This window comes from Pelophylax lessonae (genome assembly GCF_965119305.1).
Source record: "Pelophylax lessonae genome assembly, chromosome: 1".
NCBI lineage: Eukaryota > Metazoa > Chordata > Amphibia > Anura > Ranidae > Pelophylax > Pelophylax lessonae.
This window is the reverse complement of record NC_138768.1, coordinates 359,658,773-359,682,555: the sequence shown is the minus strand read 5'-3', so window position 1 is coordinate 359,682,555 and position 23,783 is coordinate 359,658,773. Positions and strand designations below refer to the sequence as shown.

The following is a 23,783-nucleotide window of genomic DNA, read 5'->3' as shown; positions in this document are numbered from 1 at the left end:
ATCTAAACAAGATGTATTTGACTTGACATTAGTGACGTTTAGTGATAAAATTTAGATATACCTGGCTGGATTGTGATGCCCAATGATTTCTGCCAGGAGGTATAAAAAATTTCATCTGATTACAGAGCTAGACAACTGCATGGCATTCAAATAACACAGTCCCCACCAGGGCCGCTAATAAGGGGTTACCACCAGTCCTCCTGTACGGGGCCCAGGCAGATGACAAGCAGAAGGAGAGGGCAGCATTTACGGAAACCGATCCCCTGTAGTTCCTCTCTGCAGCAGCTGAAAGCCAACTTCTCCTCCTCTCCTGCCCGCTGCTTTCAGCTGATGCTGGGAATAACTATAGGGGGATCAGTTCCAGTGAACACCGCCTCTGCTGCCCCTTCTGTTCAGGTTTCCCTTCCTTTTGCTGCTGGCTTCCCCCTCCAATCCCTTCTGTCGGTTGCTGTGGGGGATTGTTTTAGGATGTAGAGCAGGGGGTTCTGTTTAGACCCCAGATATTTTACCAATGCCCCCCCCCCAAATAGGGCTGTTAAAGCAAAAAAAAAAAAAAAAAAAAAAAAAAAAAAAATTATATTATATATATATACATATATATATATATATATACCGGCGTATAAGACGACTGGGCGTATAAGACGACCCCCCTATTACATGATCTACCGGTAATACTTATACTTAGGCTACCTTGGAGATATTATACTCGGCGTATAAGACAACCTCCCATTTTTGGGGGATTTTTTTGCTGTTCAAAAGTAGTCTTATACGCCAGAAAATACAGGGTATATATATAATTGTAAAAAATAATACAAATACACTTAAAGGGCTCATGCACATGGGTTCTCTGGCCCATACAGTGTAAATGGGCAGTTTGTTCATGATCCTGGAACCCCGTTACCTCACGGGTGTTCAGCAGCTGTGTGAACACATGTCCTAATATGACAAGTGTGCAGGTGTGGGTGAGTGGCCCCAAATGCACACTGTGTTTGGGGCTGTACGCCTGAACCCACACGCCTGTCAAATTAGGACCTGCGGCTGTGTTCATAATGCTGCATACCCATAGCCTGTCTGCACACAACTAAAGCCACACACAAAAGACACTGACTCACACTTTACAGGCAACAGCACTCATGTGGATGAACCCCAATACCTCATGCACACACATAGCTTTATTTATTAACTCCGTACATTTTTATGTTTTAGACTTAGCAGGAATTTTATAAGTTATGTTAGGTTTTTGGGCACTAAATGATTTTAGTCATATTTTTGCTAAAAATACATTTTGATATTATTGGGGGGGCTTGTCAGGTAGGCTGTATGAGGCCCTGTGATTTTGAACAGTGGCTCTGGTCCCCACACATAAATAGCTATGAAATAAGCCAGGTTGGAACCTCCTTTAAGGGAACATGAAAAGGGATGTACTGGGGATCTGGGTCTACAAGTGGTATCTCTACGATATATGGGCTCCTATCCAGCTCCTCCCAAAAGTTATCATATGTCAGACAGGGACAAAGACCTCTGTAGATCTTGAGTTAGATACCTGGCCTCCTTGCCTTTGATCCTCCTTCCAGGGTATCCTGAATATTTAATTGACAGAAGCCAACCTTAAGGTTATAACTAGGTGGCATTTAGTCCCCTCTCATCTCATAAATTGTATCCTAATGCCTCACCATACTGTTTTAAAGGTTGCTCTATGTGTACACTATGCTCCATATATGGTGGGATTACCCTAAGTTCTGTGGTTTCCTGGAACAAATTTTTCCCAAATCATCATCTTCCAGGACAGCTAACAGAGAGATGATTAACTCTGCCTCCAAAAGGAAACAAACTTGTTTTGTCACTGGTCTATCAGTACTGCAGCAACCCTAAATTGCATTGTTGAATGAGCCTATACCTGGGACCTTTAAAAGAAATATGTGCAAATCCCCAGTGTTGTCCCCTTAAATCAGGGGTTGACAAATTTTCTTTGAATCTAGGAGCCAGCTAAAAAAGTTAGGAGCCAGTTTTTTAAAAAAGCTGCCCCGCGCCCAGAAAAAAAAGGGAAGGAAGAGAAAAGAAAAAAAGAGGAGAGGGAAGTAGAGAAGGGGAGATGGGGGGGGGGGGGGGAGGTTAGGGGAAGGGGAGGGGGGTTGGGGTGAGAGAGAGAATGAAAGAGGGGGGGAGAGAGATAGAGGGTGGGAGAGAGTGAAAGTCTCAGGCAGATGTGTATATGTACAATGAGGTCCCCTCAGCTCTATGGTGTGTACAGAAGAATTCTCCAGAAGTGTGGCAATCCCCCACCTCCCTCCTATACACTCAGAAAATGGCCTGCTCTGCTCCCCCACACACGTGTCTATGGGGGGGGGGGGGGGGGGGGCTCCCACACCTGGCCAATAAAAGGTAAACTGTGCCCCCCAACTAATTGTAGGTGGTTCCCTTCCCCCACACGTGTCTATAGGGGGGGGGGGCTCCCACACCTGGCCAATAAAAGGTAAACTGTGCCCCCCAACTAATTGTAAGTGGTTCCCTTCCCCCACACATGTGTCTATGGGGGGGGGGGGCTCCCACACCTGGCCAATAAAAGGTAAACTGTGCCCCCCAACTAATTGTAGGTGGTTCCCTTCCCCCACACGTGTCTATAGGGGGGGGGGCTCCCACACCTGGCCAATAAAAGGTAAACTGTGCCCCCCAACTAATTGTAGGTGGTTCCCTTCCCCACACATGTGTCTATGGGGGGGGGATCCCACACCTGGCCAATAAAAGGTAAACTGTGCACCCCAACTAATTGTAGGTGGTTCCCTTCCCCCACACATGTGTCTATGGGGGGGGGCTCCCACACCTGGCCAATAAAAGGTAAACTGTGCCCCCCAACTAATTGTAGGTGGTTCCCTTCCCCCACACATGTGTCTATGGGGGGGGGGGGCTCCCACACCTGGCCAATAATAGGTAGACTGTGCCCCCCAACTAATTGTAGGTGGTTCCCTTCCCTTAGCAATGGCAGGATGGGCTCAGTCTGCATTCCCACCTCCCCCAGGGGCTGAGGAAGCAGTGACACAAGCAGGCTGTTTCTAGGTCCATAGATCAAAGTTGCCAAACATGGACATTGTACCTTAACCAGTATACAGTGTACTTGCTGCCTGGATACCACACAGAGAGAACAGATATGTTAGCCATAATCCAGTATTTTTATTGACACATGCATGTGTGCTAGTGACATTCCCCCCTATAGAGTCTTGTCACAGATCATAGGGAGAGTTTGGAGAGACTACCCAGTATTTGTTTCAGAGGAGAATTCAGTACCTTGTCTTAAGTCCCTGGCAGTTAGCAGATTGCAGATATTCATTGCCGTTTTCAGCGAGGGGGGCCACATCTGAAGGTGGATGCGAGGTTGCACTATAAGGAAGTCGGCGTGCTGTATGTTGCTATTGGGTGGAACGCACAATCTCGGAGGCAGGCGTGCGTTCCACCTCTCCTCCACATCGGCCAATTGCCGAGTGAAGACAGTCCCGAGCCCGCCCTCAAAGGCGGGGCCGAAGCTTGCTCTGCTGTGAAGTCGAGCAGTGCGTCCTATGGATGTGCTGAAAGTGAGAAGAGGCAGCCGGTTCTGATTGGTCAGCGCCGTCCATGTGATGGTGCTGACCAATTAAAATGCCTTGTCAGGGACACAGAATTATGGATAGGAGCCGCGGGGATTTCAGATCTCAGCAAGTCTGCAATGCATCACAGAGCGGCGTCCCGATGCCTGACAGGCAGCAGATGGCTGAAATCCTAGGCGCCCGGACTCAGTTTCTAGTCGCCAATGCGACCTGGCGCCCGGGAATTGTCGAGCCCTGCCTTAAATCATACAATTCATATATTAACACCACTATTAATCATAAAATAAATAGTAGTTCATAAAGTCCAATTGTGGAAAAAAAAAATACAAGTTTTCCTAATAAAGTGCAATGGTGTTTTCTTCAAAGTGCAAGCAGTGCTCCAAATCTTCTATGTGCAATAAGGTGCCGTGCTCCCCTTTTGTGCCCTCACTTTGTGCGCCTGTCAATATAGATGAATTCTCAGCTGTTGTTTCTCCAACGCCTCTACTTCTCCTAGTAGGATGGAAGGTGAATAAGATATTGCTCATTTGAAGAGCATAGTGAAATTTCATTTTTTTTATTATTATTAAAGGATTAAAACCTATACATTTTCCACACGCAAAATTACAGATGTATACATGTGTCCTGATGGAATGTGTAGGGCATCCCAGGCCGGAAGTGTTGTCAAGAGACTATCAAGCTGCTGTATGTTTTAACATAACCGGGCGTTTCTTACCAATAGTGTAATAATGTAAGCGGTACTATTTTTTTTTTTTTTTATAAACTCATTGCTTTTAATGACTACACCATGGGAGGTTAGTTTGTTTTACCCTAATACAGGCATACCCCGCTTTAAGTACACTCACTTTAAGTACACTCGCGAGTAAGGACACAGCTTGTTCAGCTTGGCATGACACTACTCCCGGTTTTTAACATTGGCGTCTATAGGAAATCTTGGTCAGCTTGACATGGCACTGCTCCCAAACCATAAGTGACAGGGATACCAAACTTAGGGAGCACCGAGAGGGGACCCAGGACTACAACATATCATGTTTGTGGCTGGCCAGCTTGCCTAGGTAATCTACTATGTCATAGTCCTGGATCCCCTAAACATGCTCCCCAAGCTTGGTGTCCTTGTCAACATGGTTTGGGAGCAATGCCATGTCAAGCTGACCAAGATTTCCTATGGAGCTAGTGTATTTACATGCATTGAGAAATGAAAAAAAGTATTGCTTCACTTTAAGTACATTTTCGTTTTACATACATGCTCTGGTCCCATTGTGTACTTAAAAGTGGGGTATGCCTGTATATGGATTGTGTGTTGGGGATGGAGCTTTAAAAAGGACCACTACCAAAGATTATCTCAATACATCTGAGAGACCCAAGACCAGGCTAGGATTGATGGCACATCGTCCCAAGCATTGTAATAATAATGCTTATTTGATTACCTTTTAAGGTGAGGGTCCTGAGAGCACGGAGGTGTCACAAGGAGGTAAAAGCACACCAATTTGTTTGTGTATGTGTTATATATATATATATATATATATATATATATATACACACACACACACACGCACAGAAGCACTGTTTTTGGAAGCAAGTGATTAGAGCTGTCACATCACCACTGGAGAATAAACGGTTATACACTTTAATATTTTAGTGCAACTTTGCAATGGGTTGCACTTTGCTATGCACGTTATAGGTTTATGATGATATATATATCTACACACCCATACACACACATATATATATATATATATACACCAATATATTTTAGAGTTTGCGCAACACCAGTCTTTATATAATATAATGTTTATACTTGTGGGAACACAGTGGGTGGCTGCAGCAACTTGTCCTCCATATTAGCACAATATTTTGATTTTATTTCATGTACACCACATCACCACAGTTTATTATTTTGCACTTGGGTAGTGCAGAGGTACATTTTTACCAATTTTGGAGATGGAGAAACGACACCTGAGAATTCAACTATATTGACAGGCGCATTTACACTCATTATGTGGTGAGTGAGGGCACAAAGGGAGAGCACATGGAAGATTTGGAGCACTGCTTGCACTTTGAAGAAAGCACCATTGCACTTTATTAGAACTGTGTTAATATTACTGATTGACCGATATCGGTTTTTTAATGCCGATACCGATATTTTGGTCATCAGATATCGGTATCGGCCGATATCTGCCGATATTTTTGGACATTAAAACATTTCCTTTTAATTTTTAGGTACTCCTTGTGGAGGGATCTGGGGGGTCTAAAAAACCCTAAACCCCTCCTTGGCACTTTAAAGCATTCAAAACATCAAGTTTGGCTGTTTTGAATGCTGTCATTTTTTTTAATTCAGCGTCGAGTACCCGGAAGTGATGTCATGACATCACTTCTGGGTTTTTTTTACATGGAGACCCGATCAGAGCCGAATGCGGGTCTTCTCTTCAGGGACGGCGGTAGGATGCCCGAGTCTCCCGGTGTGATGGGAGAGCCGGGCGAGCAGCGGAAGGCGGCGGGAAGGAGGGGGGGATGTCCCCTCCTGCTCCTTGTAATGACAGCTGAGTGGCTTCTCAGCCGCATCGGTTGTCATTACAAGTTAGCCGACCGTCGGCTATGGACACCAGTACCGGGGTGATGCCTGTAGCTGCAGGCATCACCCCGGTACATGCACTTTCCCTAAATATCGTCAATATCGGCAAATTCAAACGCCAATACAGATATATTGGCGAAAGTGCATATCGGCACCAGATATATCGGTGTTGCCGATAAATCGGTCGATCTTTAGTTAATATTTTTCACGATTGGACTTTATGAACTACTATTTATTTTAGGATTAATAGTGTTAATATATGATTTAAGAGGACAGCAATGGGGATTTGCACATATTTAGTTTGAAAAGACCATACTTTTTTCCCAGCAGCAGCCCATTACCTAGTCTCAAGCACTATTTTGTTTTATAGGGCACCTTTTTAAGTGCAGATACACAAACCTCAGATATACCTGGGACCTCTCGCAGCTCTCAATGACTGATTTTGTTGATTCTTCTTGCTGCTAGAATCTCGATGGCAGCATGTTAAAAACCCTTGGTCTCTTTGAGGAAAGTTAAGCACAAGATCTCTTGGATTATGGCACATGAAGATTCCAGCACAATTCTCGACAAGGTGTAACATTTTGAAAGGATGTGTGACCCTTGCACTAAATATGCACATTGTCAACTCCTTCTCCAGTAACGACATTGCCACCTTCAGGAGCCTTCTAGGTTTACCTCACTCTCTCACTCCTTTTTCTTCCTCTTCTCTCGTTTCTTTTCAGACCTTAATACCCTTTGTGGGTACCTATATTGGAACGGTTTAACCATGCAACAGAATTGGCAGTGATAGCAAATTTAATAAACATGAGAGGATTAAACCCATCATCACTTATACTTTAACTTTGATGACATATCATGAAGTGTGATCTTTCTGTTTTTGTATGATATTTATTTTCTCTGTGTACTACCCTGTGCATTTCCACTTGGTACAACCAATTCTACTGATTGTTTTATGTGGTCATTCAATTTTTTCTTCAATAAAAACATTGCACAGAAATAAGCCAGGTTTCCAGGGACAGTCAAATTTTTGCACCAAGAATTTTTTTTCATATCAAACGGTGGTCATTTTTAAAACTAATCATTAATAGTTTTAATTTTGCATTCAGTTCTTACTCTACATTAGTCGTAGTGGAGGGCAAGGGAGATTTTGGGGATATAACAAACCCTTGTAGTCTCCATAAAGAGGACCTGTCACCTGCCCATGCTAGTACATATGGGGATTGTTAGGCCGCTTATGATAGCAATAAAGTAAAAAAAAAAAAAAAAGAGTTAAAATTAATAAAATAAAAAATGAGAAAATTCACATGCAAGCCCCTGAATGCAATCGTGTGCACTGGGCATGCATGTGTATGTAAACTAAATTGCACCACACAAGTGGGGTGTCACTCTGAAAGTTAGAGTTTTAGTAACAGGTCTAAGGCCATAGTTTATGGTTAACTTAAAGAGAAAACCAAAAAAAGGTCTTCAAACGGTTTTCCATGGACAGTTTTGGGTACCTGTTTTTTGCGATTTCATGGGCAAGGGCACGTCATCGGGAGGTTTGCCAGCTGAACCCAGAAATGCAAATGGGCTTCCTTATGACATCAGACACAAACGTGGCGCGGGACCCAAACAGCAGCTGCTGAGAATAGGATTTTGGCAGGACAACTCTGGACCTGCTGGATGGGTGAGTGAGTGAGTATCTAAACCGTGGAGAAGGTGCCACAAGTTAAGCCAGGGGTATATAAAAAATAAACAAATAAAAAGGGGGGGGTGGGAAAGTGAACTTTCAGCCTGCATGTGATCATTATTACATTTGAAAGTGATCACATTATCAGGAACTATGATGATCCTTGATGTGGAACTGAAGCAGTCAGTGAAAAGGAGGGGTGGGAAAGTGAAGATCTGCTTTAACTTTCAGCCTGCATGTGATCATGATTACATTTGAAAGTGATCACATTATCAGGAACTAGGATGATCCTTGATGTGGAACTGAAGCAGTCATTGACACTCTAGTCTGACAGTTCACTGGCATGCACAATGTCAGCTGGTTGCGGTCAAAGGTTTATTTGTGGGATTACCAGTCTTGTCTTAAACACATAAAAAAAAAAAAAAAAAATCAGAACTTTTACTATAGGGGACACAATTCAGACATGAGATTCTAACCCTTCCCACTCTAAAATAAAACACAAAAAATGTTTACCTCATTGTCGGACTCCACCAGGACCTGATCATATTCACTAAGTGCAACAAGGAACATTATGGAAGTAACATTTTCAAAGCAGTGTATCCATTTCCTCCTCTCTGATCGCTGGCCTCCTACATCGACCATTCTGTAACAAGAACAGGATTAGCTGATTTGGGGAAAGCAACAGGTACACACCATAAAAATATACCCAAAAAGAGGCCTGTGTAGTTTACGCTTTGAAAATGTGTCCATGTATCAATACATTCTACATGGCCCTTTTATGTTAAATTGGCTCAATGCTCTTCGGTTCCAATGAATAGAACCCAAGAGGTTCCCCCATCAACAAAGACAGTGCTGACAGGGCAAGCAGCAAATGTCTTCTCTCGACACAGGGGGGGGTGGTTGAGGAAAGCCATCCCCGCCAGGAGAAGATAGAGATTTACTAGCAATAATCATAAGTGAAACCAGCCCAGATCTGAACTGTGACTGGCCAGCCAAAGAACAGAGATATCAGGAGTGCTTTAAAGATTTGTGGCTACCCTGGCTTGGCTTTTCTTAAAAGATCCACAGGGTCATGCAAGAGCACATGTCTATCAAAAAGAGGAGAGAAGCCAAATACAAAAAGTAATATAATCATCCCATATGTAGTGTCAGAAAAAGCAGTTTTCTATCAGTGTCTTGCTGAGCACTGGTTAAAGCTTGTAGGAGGAGTTTTCTTTCTCCTCTGACTGTCCTATGAGGCTGCATGACCCCTGACTTTGTCTGGACAGTGTTGCTTGGCTTTGTGTTGATCACATGCACCCTAACCCTACAAAAAAAAAAAAAAAAACCCTTCTAGCAATACCCACCAAACTGAGCATATGCTGAGTGCCTCCTATGGCATTGCTCTACCAGCTGATGGATTGGGGGCAGTAAAAGAAGGGGAGTATCAGCGAAGACCGGATGAAACAACCTTTTTACACAATGTGGAGGATTAACCCCTCAGGTTCCACAATGAGTATAACAAACATGCTTTACTGCATATACAGACTGATTTCACTGTTTTGTGTTTAGTAACACTTTAACAAACCTGGCATCATAGAGACAAAAGACCCAACACTCTAAATACAAGCAAGGTAACTTGGTATATGCAGTGAAGTGAAATGATGAATGCAAAGAGATGTAAACTGGGGAGATGAAGCAACCTCTCAACAAATGAATGGCCAAACATAGGAGGGCAAAGACTCTGCAGTTTTCCTACACCTTAATGAAAAGGGACTTGGTATTGTATGAGGACAGTGAGGTGCAAATTTTAAACAAAGAGGACAACTACTAGTTCTCCAGAGGTGTGAAGGAGACCATCTACGTCAAACTAGAACAAATGTCACCGAACCGGATGGGGGCATTTAACATTTGACAACCACATATACCATTTTAAACTTTAATGTGTTTTACCAATTCATGCCTTCAGCCATGTAAATCGAAGGATTAACACCTACGAATCCTTCCCGATCCCAAAGATGGGAATTCTGTAACTAAAAACGGTGGTTGCACAATTTTCACTCCTCCAGTTCTGTGCTTGGACAATAAAACCTGCCTAACAACGGTGATTGGATCAAGGTGTCTGCACTACTCGTGTGGATACAGTAAATACTAGGGAATTTTCCTGACACCTTAAGAATTTGGCTTGGAATAGCTACTTCAAAATTACAGAACAAGTCCAGTTGAATGTGAGTAACTACTAATATCGGTCAATAAGTAGCTTCAGCTTGTCTCCTCCTGAAGCCACACCCCTTTAACGCGTTTAACCTTTCTGCAGGCATAAAACTGCCACTATACATATGACTTCGATAAATAAGAACCTTTACAGACATATTGCATGAAATTCATGCAAAGCTCAACAGAAATTTTTGAAGACACCCAGTATTTATAGAAATATGGAGCTAACATTGGTGACCAATTTCCTACTGACTCTCGATTAAATTATTTCTCAGTCAGCCTGAAACAGGCATGTAAAATAAGAATTCAGAGTAAAGCTGGCCATAGACAGTTTGTATCTCATCCGGTTTAGCAGGGGCTGGCCGAGGTTCGAACCATGTATGGGCTGGCTGAATGTACCTAAGTTGATCGATCGATCAACTTGGGTACAACTAGCCTGTCGAATTTTACATTTGATTATTGCTATCGGCTATTACAGCCACCCGTGGTTGCAGGAAAAAAAATAGCTCAGTTTATGGCTGATTTAAGAAAAATCTGCATCATTATGAAAACCAGGCCAATGACATTTAAAAAAAAAAAAAAAAAAAGGGGGTCAGTAATGGCAGTTTCCATATTTGTGAGCAAAGTCTAGATATCAATGATTTCACAATCACCTCTAGAGAAATTTGGGGGTGGTTGGTCCTATTTACACCATGTTACACATTAAATCCTAACTATGGGTGTAACATGATGTGAAAGGCTAAGTTAGTAACAGTCTGCACTAGCATTATTCAAACGCTAACAGATGATCTTCCACAGCAAGTGACGTGAAAAAAAAAAAAAAAAAAAAAAAACCTTGGTGTCGTTTTCTCATTATTTTACTATCAGAACTGAAAGGATTTGTTTTAAAAATGTGATAAAAATAGTTGCTAAAGCTGATAAAAAAATATTACAGCAAGGCAAAACAGCATTGACAAGATTTCCAAACGACATGATCTGCCGACTGAATACATAGTGTGTATACATTAACAAATTACCGTATTTTTCGCCGTATAAGACGCACTTTTTCTTCCCCAAAACTGGGGGGGGGGGGGGGGAGTTGGTGCGTCTTATATGACAAATACACATTTTGCCTGCATTAAAACTGGCCCTAACTTTGTGTGGTGCTTGCTCGCAGTCCTCTTTCTATGCTGTGTGTGCTGCAGGCTGGATTTGTTGCATGTACTGCGGGCTGTGGAGACTTCTCTGACCCTCCCTGCAGGGCCAGGCTGTGTGTTCGGGCTTCCCTCTCCCTCCTATAGCGCGCCTTGTCCCCCCCTCCCGTCAGTCTATCCACGTGCTGCCCGGGCACCATGTCAACGCTGAGCTTACCGGTATCCATCAGTGCGGGCTGTGCCTCCTCATGTCTCCCCGGGCCACACGTCTGCCCCTCCTGCTCCATACGTTCCCGCTCCTATTTGATTTGATGCCCGTGATTGATAGGCAGAAGAATTGATCCGCCAAAGCTCTGCCCCACGAATCCCGGGGAGAAGACACCGTCCTCCCTACCTCATACTGCTGCTCCTGCTCCGCCCCCACTTCGCCTTCTACTCTATTGGATGCCCATGATTGATGGGCAGAAGAATGGCTCCACCCCCGAATCACGGGGAGAAGACACACCGCCCTCCCTACGTCATACTTTTGCTTCTGGATAGATCACAGGCAGCGTGTGGTGTGTGTAAAAAAGTGTTCAGGCGGACCAACTACAGGGTAAATGAAATGTAAAATGTGTATACACACCCACACACACCTAGGGTCTAAGAGAGCCTACAGTATTTGGTTCAGAATTTTTTTTTTCTAGATTTTCCTCCTTTAAAATTGGGTGCGTCTTATATGGCGAAAAATACGGTACATACAAAAAAATTATCTGATTCAAAAGCATGTTTGCAGAATACACACAGAAGTATATCCGATGTCATAAAATGTTCACACCAAAAAATATCTGTGAATGGAGGAGAGAATCCTGTGATTCATCAGACTCTCTCCCATTCACAGATCATGTTACAGGTAGGGATAGCAGTAAAAGAACATTTCTCAATTGAGGAGGATGAGAAGGGAGAAGGGGGTAGGGTCCTCCCTGGAAACTTTTACACAGCAAATTTGAGAAAACGCACTATATGTTTGTTGTGTTCCCATTCACAGTATATATCCATTTTTTTGTATTTCTTACCTTTTTGATGCTTCTGCTGTGAAGGCCACATGGCAGATTACAAGCATTTATCTGAGCATCTCTATCCCCACAGCTTTTATCCCTTTGTCAGTACAGTGATAATATCTAATTTACAACTGAAGATCTGCCAGTACAGTACAGACAGGGTTAAAGTATAACTAAAGGCAATCTTTTTTAAAAAATGTTAAATAGAGTGGAGAGGAATTCAAACTCCCATCAGGTATTTATTGCGGTCTGTGCCCTGGTTAGGGAGAATCCCCCACTTTACTTGTCCTGTTTACCGTTAACAGGAATGAAATTGAATGAAAATCCTAAATTTTGTGTTGTCATCTGAAAAGTGGAGGCAAAATCTTCCAATGATGAAATTAAATCTGGGGACAACCAGGGATTCCCTCCTTTCAGAGGGAACTATTTTTACTTCTGGTTTTGGCTTTGGGGCCAATTGAAAACAGACTAAAAAAAAATTGACAGATTATAACCCTCCCTAAAGCCTGGTACACACGGGCCGAATAACACAGTTCAACAAAAACTGGCCATTATTCGGCCTGGGTTTACGGCAGCCTGTCTGGTTTCTGTAGAACGGGCATGCCAGAAAAAAAAAAAAATTTACCGATCTGCATCCGATCAGTGCTTGCACCCAATGGCTGCAAGTGATGACCGGTGGGCTCTAGGGGTGATGGAGCAGTTCCCCAGAACACAATAGGTCAGCACATAGTACAGAGACCTCCTTGCATTACCAGGCATTACTCTTTCCAACACTTAAAAAAAGTTTGCCTTGAGTTCTAATCTAACTACGGTAACCCTCCCCTAAACATTACCAAACAGGTGGTGGAAATATACTTTCGCTGTCTTGTGCATGTGTACCTTTTTGGCCTAACTGTGGCTGGACACTGAAATTACAGGCCTGATGCAATATATTTTGATCACGTTTTTGACAATGGTATAAATTCTAAGAATACAAAGGGTCCTACTTGGCTGATAGGGAGAGATGATTTTTGGTATCATGGTTTGCAACAAAAATCAATCTGTGGTTACAGCATGTAAGTAATTAGTAGTAACATTCAATCATGCTCTACCTGAAGATGACACTTTGTAAATCGAATGGATATTCAATAATTCCTGTTGTGGGCACTCTGACCCTGAGCACATCTTGTTGTGTAGGTAGATATCCGTTACAAGCTATACGGTCCAGGTCATTAAGATAGCTGTAATTGCACACAAAAGAAGAGAGGGCAATTAAACATGTCGGTGAAACAGTTTACAGGCTACAACACATTGGAACAAACAGGAAAAATTTGTAGGAAATATACTGGTCAATAACATTTGTTATCCCAAGCTACATTACAATATATCATGTTAATCATAATTGTGCCCAGCTTAACCACTTGCCTACAGTGCACTTTCACCCCCTTCCTGCCCAGACTGATTTTCAGCTTTCAGCGCTCTCACAATTTGAATGACAATTACTCAGTCATGCAACACTGTACCCATAAAAAATTTGTGTCCTTTTTTTCACACAAATAGAGCTTTCTTTTGATGGTATTTAATCACTACTGGGTTTTTTATTTTTTGTGCTATAAATAAAAAAAGACCGAAAATATTGTGAAAAAATGCATTTTTCTTTGTTTCTGTCATAAAAATTAGCAAATGAGTAGTTTTTCTTCACAAATTTTGGCCAAAATTTATACTGCTACTTATCTTTGGTAAAAATAACCCAAATAAGTGTATATTATTTGGTCTTTGTGAAAGTTATAGAGTCCACAAGTTATGGTGCTAATCATTGAAAATTGATCACACTTGACCACAGCTGATGTACTGAAGGCCTATCTCAATTCTTGAGACACTAAAAAGTCAGGAAAGTACAAATACCCCCCAAATGACCCCTTTTTGGAAAGTAGACATTCCAAGGTATTTAATAAGGGGCATGGTGAGTTTTTTGAAGTTGTAATTTTTTCCCACAACTCTTTGCAAAATGAAGATTTTTTTTACAAATTGACGTATTAACAGGTTATTTCTCTCACACAGCATATGTATACTTGCAACTACACCCCAAAACACATTCTACTACTCCTCCTGAGTATGGCGATACCACATGTGTGAGACTTTTCCCAGCCTGGCCACATACAGAGGCCTAACATCCAAGTAGTACCGTCCAGCATTCTAGGAGCACAAATTACACATATAATTTCCTGACAACCTATCGCACTTTTGAAGGCCCTGGAGCACCAGGACAATGGAAACCCCCATAAAATGACCCCATTTTGGAAAGCAAACAGCCCAACGTATAATTTTTGAGGCATAATGAGTCTTTTGAATATGTCATTTTTTTCCACAAATTTTTGGAAAATGTGGAAAGAAAATGAAAACATTTTTTTTACACAAAGCTGTCCATTTATGCAATATTTCTAACACATAGCATGTACATAGCAAAAATTGCACCCCAAAATACATTCTGCTATTCCTCCTGAGTATGGCGATACCACATGTGTAACACTTTTTCACAGCCTGGCCACATACATAGGCCTAACATTCAAGTAGCACTTTTCACAAAGTTGTCCATTTATCCACTTTAAGACTGGGCCTATTTTTGACACTTGGTGTTTACAAGCTAAAATCATTTTTTTTGCTAGAAAACTACTTAGAACCCCCAAACATTATATATATTTTTTTAGCAGAGACCCTAGAGAATAAAATGGAGATCGTTGCAATATTTTTTATCACACCATATTTGCGCAGCAGTCTTCCAAATGCGATTTTTTTTTAAAAAAATTCACTTTTTTTAACTAAAAAATAAGAAAGCAGTAAATTTAGCCCAATTTTTTTCCATAATGTAAAATATGTTACGCCGAGTAATTAGATACCCAACATGTCATGCTTCAAAATTGCGCATGCTCACAGAATGGCGCCAAACATTGGTACTTAAAAATCCCCATAGGCAACATTTTAAAAATTTCTGCAGGTTACTAGCTTAGAGTTACAGAGGAACTTGCGTATGCGTTTGCTTCTGCGCGCGAGCTAACGGGGACAGGGGGCTTTAATTTTTTTTTTCCTATTTATTTTATTATTTATTATTTTTTTATTTTTACACAGTTTAAAAAAAAATGTTTTGATTATTTTTATTCCTATTAAAAGGAATGTAAACATCCCTTGTAATAGAAATAGGCATGACGACAGGTCCTCTTTATGGTGAGATCTGGGGTCAAAAAGACCTCACACCTCACAACTACACAAAAAAAAAAAAAAAATTGTTGAAAAAGGAAAAAAAAAAAAAAAAAGCGGCCCTTTAAACCGGTTGCTAGGCAACGTCTTGACGTAGCTCCGGTCCTCCAAGACCATAGAGTCGAGTGAGGGTCATCTTGCCCTCACTCGACTTCCTGTCTCTGAGGATCCGGGACCGGATAGTTTTCCCCGCTGCCGGCGGGTCCGGTAAGCTGGGAAAACATCTAGGACACGGCAGGAGGGGGGCACCTCTTCCCCTGCACCGTAAGGGTAATTCCGCGGCGAATCCGCCACTGGGACCACCCTTATCTGAAAGCCGACCGCCCGCCGTTTCAAAAAATACCGGGGTTATGGCAGTTATCTGCTGCCATAACCCCAGTATTTAGCTTTTAATGGCTGACGCATATAGTCGTTAGGCGGTCAGTAAGTGATTGCATGTCTATGGCAAACAGGTGACGATGACTGATGGGGTGACAGGTGACGATGACTGATGGGGTGACAGGTGACGATGACTGATGGGGTGACAGGTGACGATGACTGATGGGGTGACAGGTGACGATGATTGATGGGGTGACAGGTGACGGGTGATGGTCACTGATGATATAAATGGAAAAAAGAGTAGCGCACGAGATCAACTATATGTGACTCAAGATGTTGTAAGCAAGCTATGAAGAATACTGCTAAACAAACATTTCAAAAAAGAAGAATAGTAATCAAAAAAGAAGAAGAACTAATGTCCATTCAGTCCATGAAATCCAAGGGTAAGTGAAATGAGTTGGATTGCTAGGTCACCATCCACCACCAGGTGTCACACCACAGAATAGTAGGATTGGCCACTCACCAGAACTCAATGCTCAGGTGTTCTCACACAAGAGCAGACTGCGCAGAAATGTTAGATGGATATAGAGCCAGAACCTGTTCACCACTGCTTCATAACAAATCCTTGCACGCACTCCCTCAGTGTCAGGATATCATGGAGAGAAAGAATGGCCCCACATAGTGAAGTACCGTAACCACAAAATGCTTTATTAAAAGTAAAAATGTGTTGCACTCACATGTATAGGCTGATCAGAAAGCATATAACCACATAATGCTCGGTAGAAGGAAACCTAGCTCGTCCAGTTCTCGGGCTCACTCCACGCCAGCCCTGTACCTTCCGGGTAGGTCCCTCACCGTCACGTGATGTCGGATGTGTAGTCTGGTCATGCCCGACCGGTTTCGTCATGTCCGACTTCAACTGGAGGCGTGACCAGAACGACAACATCCGGCATCTAAATAGCCCTGCTGGAACGCTCTACGTCCAATCGGCAACGAGGTGAAAAAACGGAAGTTTAGCCAGCTCACTACGCCGCGGAACTTCCGACATCAACATAAACAAATAAAGAGTCGTCCCTTGCAGGATTCCAATTTACTTAGGCACCATGGATAATAAAAAAATATACAAAGAACTTTTATGCATAAAATTAAGCAATAGTAAGAACAATTTTAACCCTAGGCTGTTAAGCCAAAAAATTAAAATATAAAAGGATAAAAAAGGAATGGTTGAAGTGCAATACCGCTCCTTGCCGATATGAACCTGTAGAATGTTACCAGTAACAATCTGCATATACACTGGACAATCCGCACATATCGTGATTAAGAATGTTATACATTAATAGTATTACAATACCTATTTAAATACATATAAAATACATATATAAACCAAAATACCGTAAAACAATACTGATTAAAGAAATGGCAGCTGAAAGAAATGCCACAGTTAATAAAACAGAAAGCAAATGATCAAACCTCACTAAACAGGCTGTAACGATAGCAGGGGAAGAAAAGTTAAGAATCGCTAATAAAGCAATTCAAATCCAGTTCAATGTTTAACCCCGTCGGTGCGAGGGCCTGGGTGAGGAAAATCCACTTGGTTTCACATTTGGATAATTCCCTCACCCAATTCGACCCCCGCCACGACGGGGTGACACGTTCGATCCCCCAGAAGTGAAGACTTCTAGGGTCCCTCTGGTGGAACTGGCGAAAATGTGCGGGCACGTTGTGTTCGCGCTTCCCCTTTAAGATGTTAGTGATATGCTCACCCACTCTTACTTTTAAAGCCCGTTTAGTACGGCCAATATAAACTAAATTACAGGGGCACATTAGTCCGTAAACAACATGTGTAGTGTCACATGTAATTAAGTTTTTAATTTTGAAGGTTTTGTTTATGGCCCGAACTGTGAAAGAGTCCCTCCTCCTGAAATTGGTAGGCGTAAATGAACAGGCTCTACACCTACCACAGGTGAAGAACCCTCATGTCCGGGAAGAAGGAGACACTAGGGGGATCCAGTATTTTTTTGACAATTTGGTCCCCAAAATTAGGAGCTCGTCTGTAGATAAACGATGGCTTAGCAGGTAAAGCCGAACCTAACGTTTTATCCATTTGTAGTATGGGCCAATGTTGTCTAAAGATTTCCTCAACCTTCTTATAATCGTTAGAAAAATCTGACAAGAAGCTCCATTGTTTGGGGTCGTCATCAATCCTAACCGGTTTGACTGCAGGTCTCAATGGTCTAGGAGCATTTTTAATGGTGGTAATTTCTCTATTTAGATCACTCTCATCATACCCTTTGGCGACAAACCTGTCCCTCAGAACCGCTGCTTGCTCAGTATAGTCATCAACAGAGGTACAGTTCCGTCTCACACGGATAAACTGACCCCTGGGAATGTTCCTGAGCCAGTTAGGGTGGTGCCCACTTTGTATCGCCAAATAACTATTCCTGTCTGTCACTTTAAAGAATACTTTCGTAGTCAATCTGTTGTTTTCTCTTCTAATAGTGACATCCAGGAAGTTGATTTCATCAGGGCTATGATGGAACTCCAATTTTATATTGTTGTTATTGGTATTCAGGTGTTCCATGAAGGCTACCAGATCTTCCTCTTCCCCTTGCCAGATGAAGATGATGTCATCAATGAAACGTTTGTACAGCCTAAGTTCATGTCGTACCTGGTTGAAGACAAACTTGTCTTCCCACTCCGACATGAACAAATTTGCCAGGCTTGGGGCAAATTTGGCGCCCATGGCAACACCCGTTTTTTGGCTATAGAATTGACTGTGATGCCAAAAATAGTTATGGCTTAGACAAAAGTCTAAAGCCCTCCCAATAAACACTTTTTGCTCCCGGGGTAAGTCGTCCCTTTGACTTAATGCCCAGTTTAAGGACAATAGAGCGTCATCATGCTGGATGATGGTGTACAGGGACGACACGTCGGCTGTAACGAGAAAGACCGGCGAGTCGTCCCCAAGTACAACATCATCCAGCATGAGAAGAAGATCCGTGGTGTCCTTTAGAAAAGCTTTCGTCTGAACCACACTCTTCTGTAAAAACTGGTCCAGGTATTGGCCCAGTCTGGCACTCACTGACCCAATCCCGTTCACAATGGGTCGTGGGGGAGGGTTGGTTGCGTCCTTGTGGACTTTTGGCAGCGTATACAGGATCGGGATCCGACATGCACTAGGTGTTAAGAAGTTACGTTCCTTCTTTGTTAGGACCCCGTCCCTGAACCCCGATTGTACCAATCGTTTCAGATCGCCCACAAAATCACCAGTTGGGTCTTTAGGTAATTTGGTGTAAGTTGCGGTATCACTTAACATGGTTATGATCTGATCGTGGTAGAACTGCTTGTCCATCACAACCACTCCCCCACCCTTGTCAGCTGGACGGATGATAATCTCTTTACGAGATTCGAGTGAATCTAGTCCCTCCTGTATATGTCTGTACTTTTTAATGACCCCAAACCCCGGTTCCAGGGTCTGAAGATCACGCAGGACTAGACTTTTGAAAACTTCCACACAGTGATTATTAGTCACTGGTGGGTTATAAATAGATTTATTGCGTAAACCGCTATTTATCATCCCTCTGTTATTGTTGCTGATTGATGTAATGGGATTGTTCAGAAAGTGTTTCTTTAAATTCACTTTTCTGATGTATTTATGTACATCAATGTATGTATTGAATTTATTAATTGGCCTTTTTGGGGCACATTTCAGACCTTGGTCCAAAATGTGAAGTTCCTTTTTACTTAAAGATACACTACTGATATTGAATATCCCCTCATTTACCAGTCTCGCCTTCTTTTTTTGGAGCTGTATCCTCCTTCCTGCCCGTACTCCTCTTCGGGGCCCATGTTTTCCCGATACATTTGTCTGTCCGGTTGTGCATATTGGGTGTTGTATGGTCGACTCCTGCCCCTCCCCCTGCCCCTGCCCCGCCCCAAAAAAGGCTGTCTAGGCGGGTTCAGTGGAGTTTTAGGTCCAGTGTCATCCGTCACCCCATTGGATCTGTTGGCCAAAACCTGATACTGGTTGTGAGTTGGAATTCCCGCCCCCTGGGGGCCGCCTCTCACAGTACCCTTTTTATTTTTATTCCCTCTATTCATACCTCTGATTGGAGGACCTGTCCATTCCAACAAGGGTCTGACGGGTATATGTGACACACCTACCTTAGGGCGTACAACTGGGGTCTGAATAGGAGTGACAGGTATACGACCACCTCCTAATTCATTATCTGCGGCTTCCATGGGTTCAACTGAACCTGAGGCCTCTACAGGCATAGGCCCTGATAGTGTTGCTTGCCAGCAGAAGACCTGATGGTTTTTAAAATCCTGTCGGTCTCTTGTAAATTTCTTTACTTTTTTAAGGTGTGTCTCCTTATCAATTTTATCCAATTTAACTTTGGTGCTGCTATTAAATTCCCTTACCTCAGGGGAATCATTTTTATTTTCTATTTTAGTTTATAGATCATGGATCTTTTTATTCAAAAGATCCATTTTCCTTTTCTTTCGTTTTAAGACTAGGGCCTGTAGGTCCAGCCCCGCCCGGTGGAAGATGGTCACTGATGGGTGACAGGTGACGGGCGATGGTGCACGGCGGTACTGATGGCAGTCTCTGGTGACCGGTGAACTTTAGGCTACGTTCACATGTGAGCGTAGCGATCATGGGCAGAATCACTGCGATTCTGCCCGCGATCCAGAAATCATTGCAAATGGCGGGATGCCTGTGCGTTGCCCGTGATTTGCAATAGCACCCCAAACGCTGTGCGATGTTGTTGCAATTTCCGCCTGCCGAATCGAGGTAACATCACGCAAACAACGCATGACGCCCCAAAGAAGCTCTTGTACCTTTTTTGGGCGTCATGCGTTGTTTGCGCGATGTTACCACGATTCGGCAGGTGGAAAACGCGGCATCGCACAGCGTTTGGGATGCTATTGCAAACCACGGGCAACGCACAGGTGTCCCGCAATTTGCAATGATTTCCGGGTTGCGGGCAGAATCACGCTCAAATGTGAACGTAGCCTTATGGGTGTCAATTTCTGGGCACTGATGAGGTGACTGTTGGGTGACAGGTGCAATTGGGGGGGGGTGAGGACTGTGTGGGGACATTTATTTGTGTGATTTTACTTTTACAGGTACACAGAGCAGTAACTCACTGTTTCTAGCTCTGCTCCCCTCACACTGGAAACTGTATGAGGGGAGAAGAGCTAGTAACAGTGAGTTACTGCTCTTTGTTTACATTTTGTGATCGGCTGTGAATGAATTCACAGCCGATCACATAGTAAACAGTCACTGTCAGTGACTGTTTACTACTGCCGGTGACAGCTGTGTTCCTACGGAACACAGCGCCACCGACATGACCGCGCTGCGCGCTCCCGATCGTGCATGCGCGGTCATCTTCCGGGCTCCTCCATTGTGATCGGCTGTGTCATTGGAACACAGCCGATCACGTGGGAAACAGCCATGCCCATTGGCCGTTTCCCCCCTGCCGGTGACGGGGGGTGTCCCGGGGACACCCCGACACCGGCAGTGCAGGGCGGCGCGCACACGATCGCGCGCCTGCCCTGTTTTCTGGGATCACGTCATATGACGTCTTCCCAGAATAATGGTCGCACCGCTCCGCCGTCAATTGACGGCAGGCGGGCGGCAAGTGGTTAAGGATAATGTATTCAGAGCTTCTAATAACCAAATGCAATATCCATGGACAGTTTTCCATTCATATCATAAACCTGTCTTTGGAAAAAAAAAATTATTATCTGAAAGCAATCAACTTCAATGTGTGCAATATCACCAGCTCATAAGACCTCATGCACACTGGATGTTTTTACAGCCTGCTGTTTTTGGCTTCAGATGTTTTTTTTCTGCAGCCACTAAACTTCCCAGCATGTTATCCTACAGTGGATATAAAAAGTCTACACACCCCTGTTAAAATGTCAGGTTTCGATGATGTAAAAAAATGAGACAAAGATAGATCATTTCAAAACTTTTTCCACCTTTTATGTGACCTATAAACTGTACAACTCAGTTGAACATCAAACTGAAATCTTTTAGGAAGAGTGAAAAAAAAAAAAAAAAAAAAAACCTTAAAACTAATACTTTTTTGAAGCACCTTTTGATTTTATTACAGCACTCTTTTGGGTAGGAGTCTATCAGCATGGCACATCTTGACTTGGCAATATTTGTCCACTCTTTGCAAAAATACTTCAAATCTGTTAGATTGCGAGGGCCTCTCCTGTGCACAGCCCTCTTCAGATAACCTCACAGATTTTCAATGGGATTCAGGTCTTGGCTCTGGCTGGGCCATTCCAAAACTTCAATCTTCTTCTAGTGATGCCATTCCTTTTTTGATTTGGCTTTTGGTCATTGTCATGTTGAAAGATGAAGTTTCTCTTCATGTTCAGCTTTCTAAGCAGGAGCCTGAAGGTTTTGTGCCAATATTGACTGGTATTTGGAGCTTTTCAGAATTCCCTCTACCTTGACTATGGCCCCTGTTCCAGCTGAAGAAAAACAGCCCCAAAGCATGATGCTGCCACCTCCATGCTTCACGGTGGGTATTGTGTTATTTTGGTGATGTGCAGTGTTGTTTTTGCAACAAACATATCTTTTGGAATTATGGCCAAAAAGTTCAACCTTGGTTTCATCAGACCATAACACATTTTCCCACATGCCTTTGGGAGACATCAGATATGTTTTTGCAAAATTTAGCCAGGCTTGGATGTTTTTCTTAACAAGAAAAGGCTTCCGTCTTGCCATTCTACCCCATAGCCCAGGCATATGAAGAATACGGACGATTGTTGTCACACATACCACACAGCCAGTACTTGTCAGATATTCCTGCAGCTGTTGCTGTAGGCCTCTTGGCAGCCTTCCTGACCAGTTTCCTTCTCGTCTTTTCATACATTTTGGAGGGTCGTCCAGTTTCTGGTAATGTGGCTGTTGTGCAGGGGTCAAGTCCAGGGAAAAAAAAGTGTATGAAAACTCACCCAATATCCACCCCCCCCCCCCAACAATAAAAAAGTGTGTGTGTGTATGTATGTAAATAAATATTATATATATATATATATATATATATATATATATATATATACACACACACACATACATACACACACACACACACACACACCTTTTGAGGAGCGAGGGCCACTTTAGCAACTTGGTAACCAGTCGCGGGACACAATGAGTGGAGCGGACAGAGGAAAGGTCCGTGTCCACTCAGCATATGCAGAGCAGACACGGACATGGACACAGCCCGCTCTACTCTATAAGCCCTTTGATCCGATCCGCCCAGACTAAAGGGGACGGATCCCCTTCTGTTTTTTAAGTGTGTTGGATAGGAGATGGGGGGGGGGGGTGTACACGGACACAAGTCACACTATAGGAGGTGAATGGAGAGCCCGAATGGGTCCACCTGAAAAACAAACAGGCAGACCCGATTGGACCGATCGTGTAAAAGGGGCCTAAGGCTGCTTTCACACGGATGCACTGCAGTTTACCTGCACCGCAACTGACCTCAATATTCACTTCTTCCTCAGCAATACTGAATACTTCAGGTATCGCTGGCTGTTGCTGTCCCCCAGGCGGATATGGCTGGTGGCTGCTCCTGGCTGTCCTCCAGGGCTGGTACTGCTGGCTGGAAGTGCTGGCAGGTACTTCTGGCTGGTACTGCTGGTGGGTACTTCTGGCTGGTACAGATGTAGTGGGAACTGTTGGTGGCTGAAACAGTTGAAGGGGGAAATGTTGGTGGGGAAACTGCTGGTTGGGACCGCTGGTGAGGGAACTGCTGGCTGGGACTTCTGATGTTTACTGCTGGCAGGTATTGCTGGCTGTAACTGCAGGTGGGTACTGCTAGCGGTAACTGTTGGCTTGCACTGCTGGTGGCTTTTGTTGGTGGGTACTTCTGGCTGATGGATACTGCTGGCTGGTACTGCTGGCTTGCATTTCTGGCTTGTATTGCTGGTGGGTTCTGCTGGCTTGTATTGCTGGCTTGTACCACTAGCTAGTTCCTGACCATCAGTGTGACAGGATCTGTGCTGGAGGAAGCATGC

General features: G+C 43.4%; 1 protein-coding gene across 1 annotated transcript in view; it reads right to left on the bottom strand.

Annotated features, from left to right (window-relative positions):
* LOC309544234 (guanine nucleotide-binding protein G(q) subunit alpha) overlaps positions 1-23,783 on the bottom strand; it is a 210,458-nt gene that overhangs the window by 29,329 nt on the left and 157,346 nt on the right. The window contains exons 4-5 of the mRNA XM_082243127.1: positions 13,280-13,408; positions 8,333-8,462 (exon numbers count right to left, since the gene is read on the bottom strand). Of these exons, the coding sequence (XP_082099253.1) occupies positions 8,333-8,462; positions 13,280-13,408 (259 nt within the window). The remainder of the gene's footprint in view (positions 1-8,332; positions 8,463-13,279; positions 13,409-23,783) is intronic.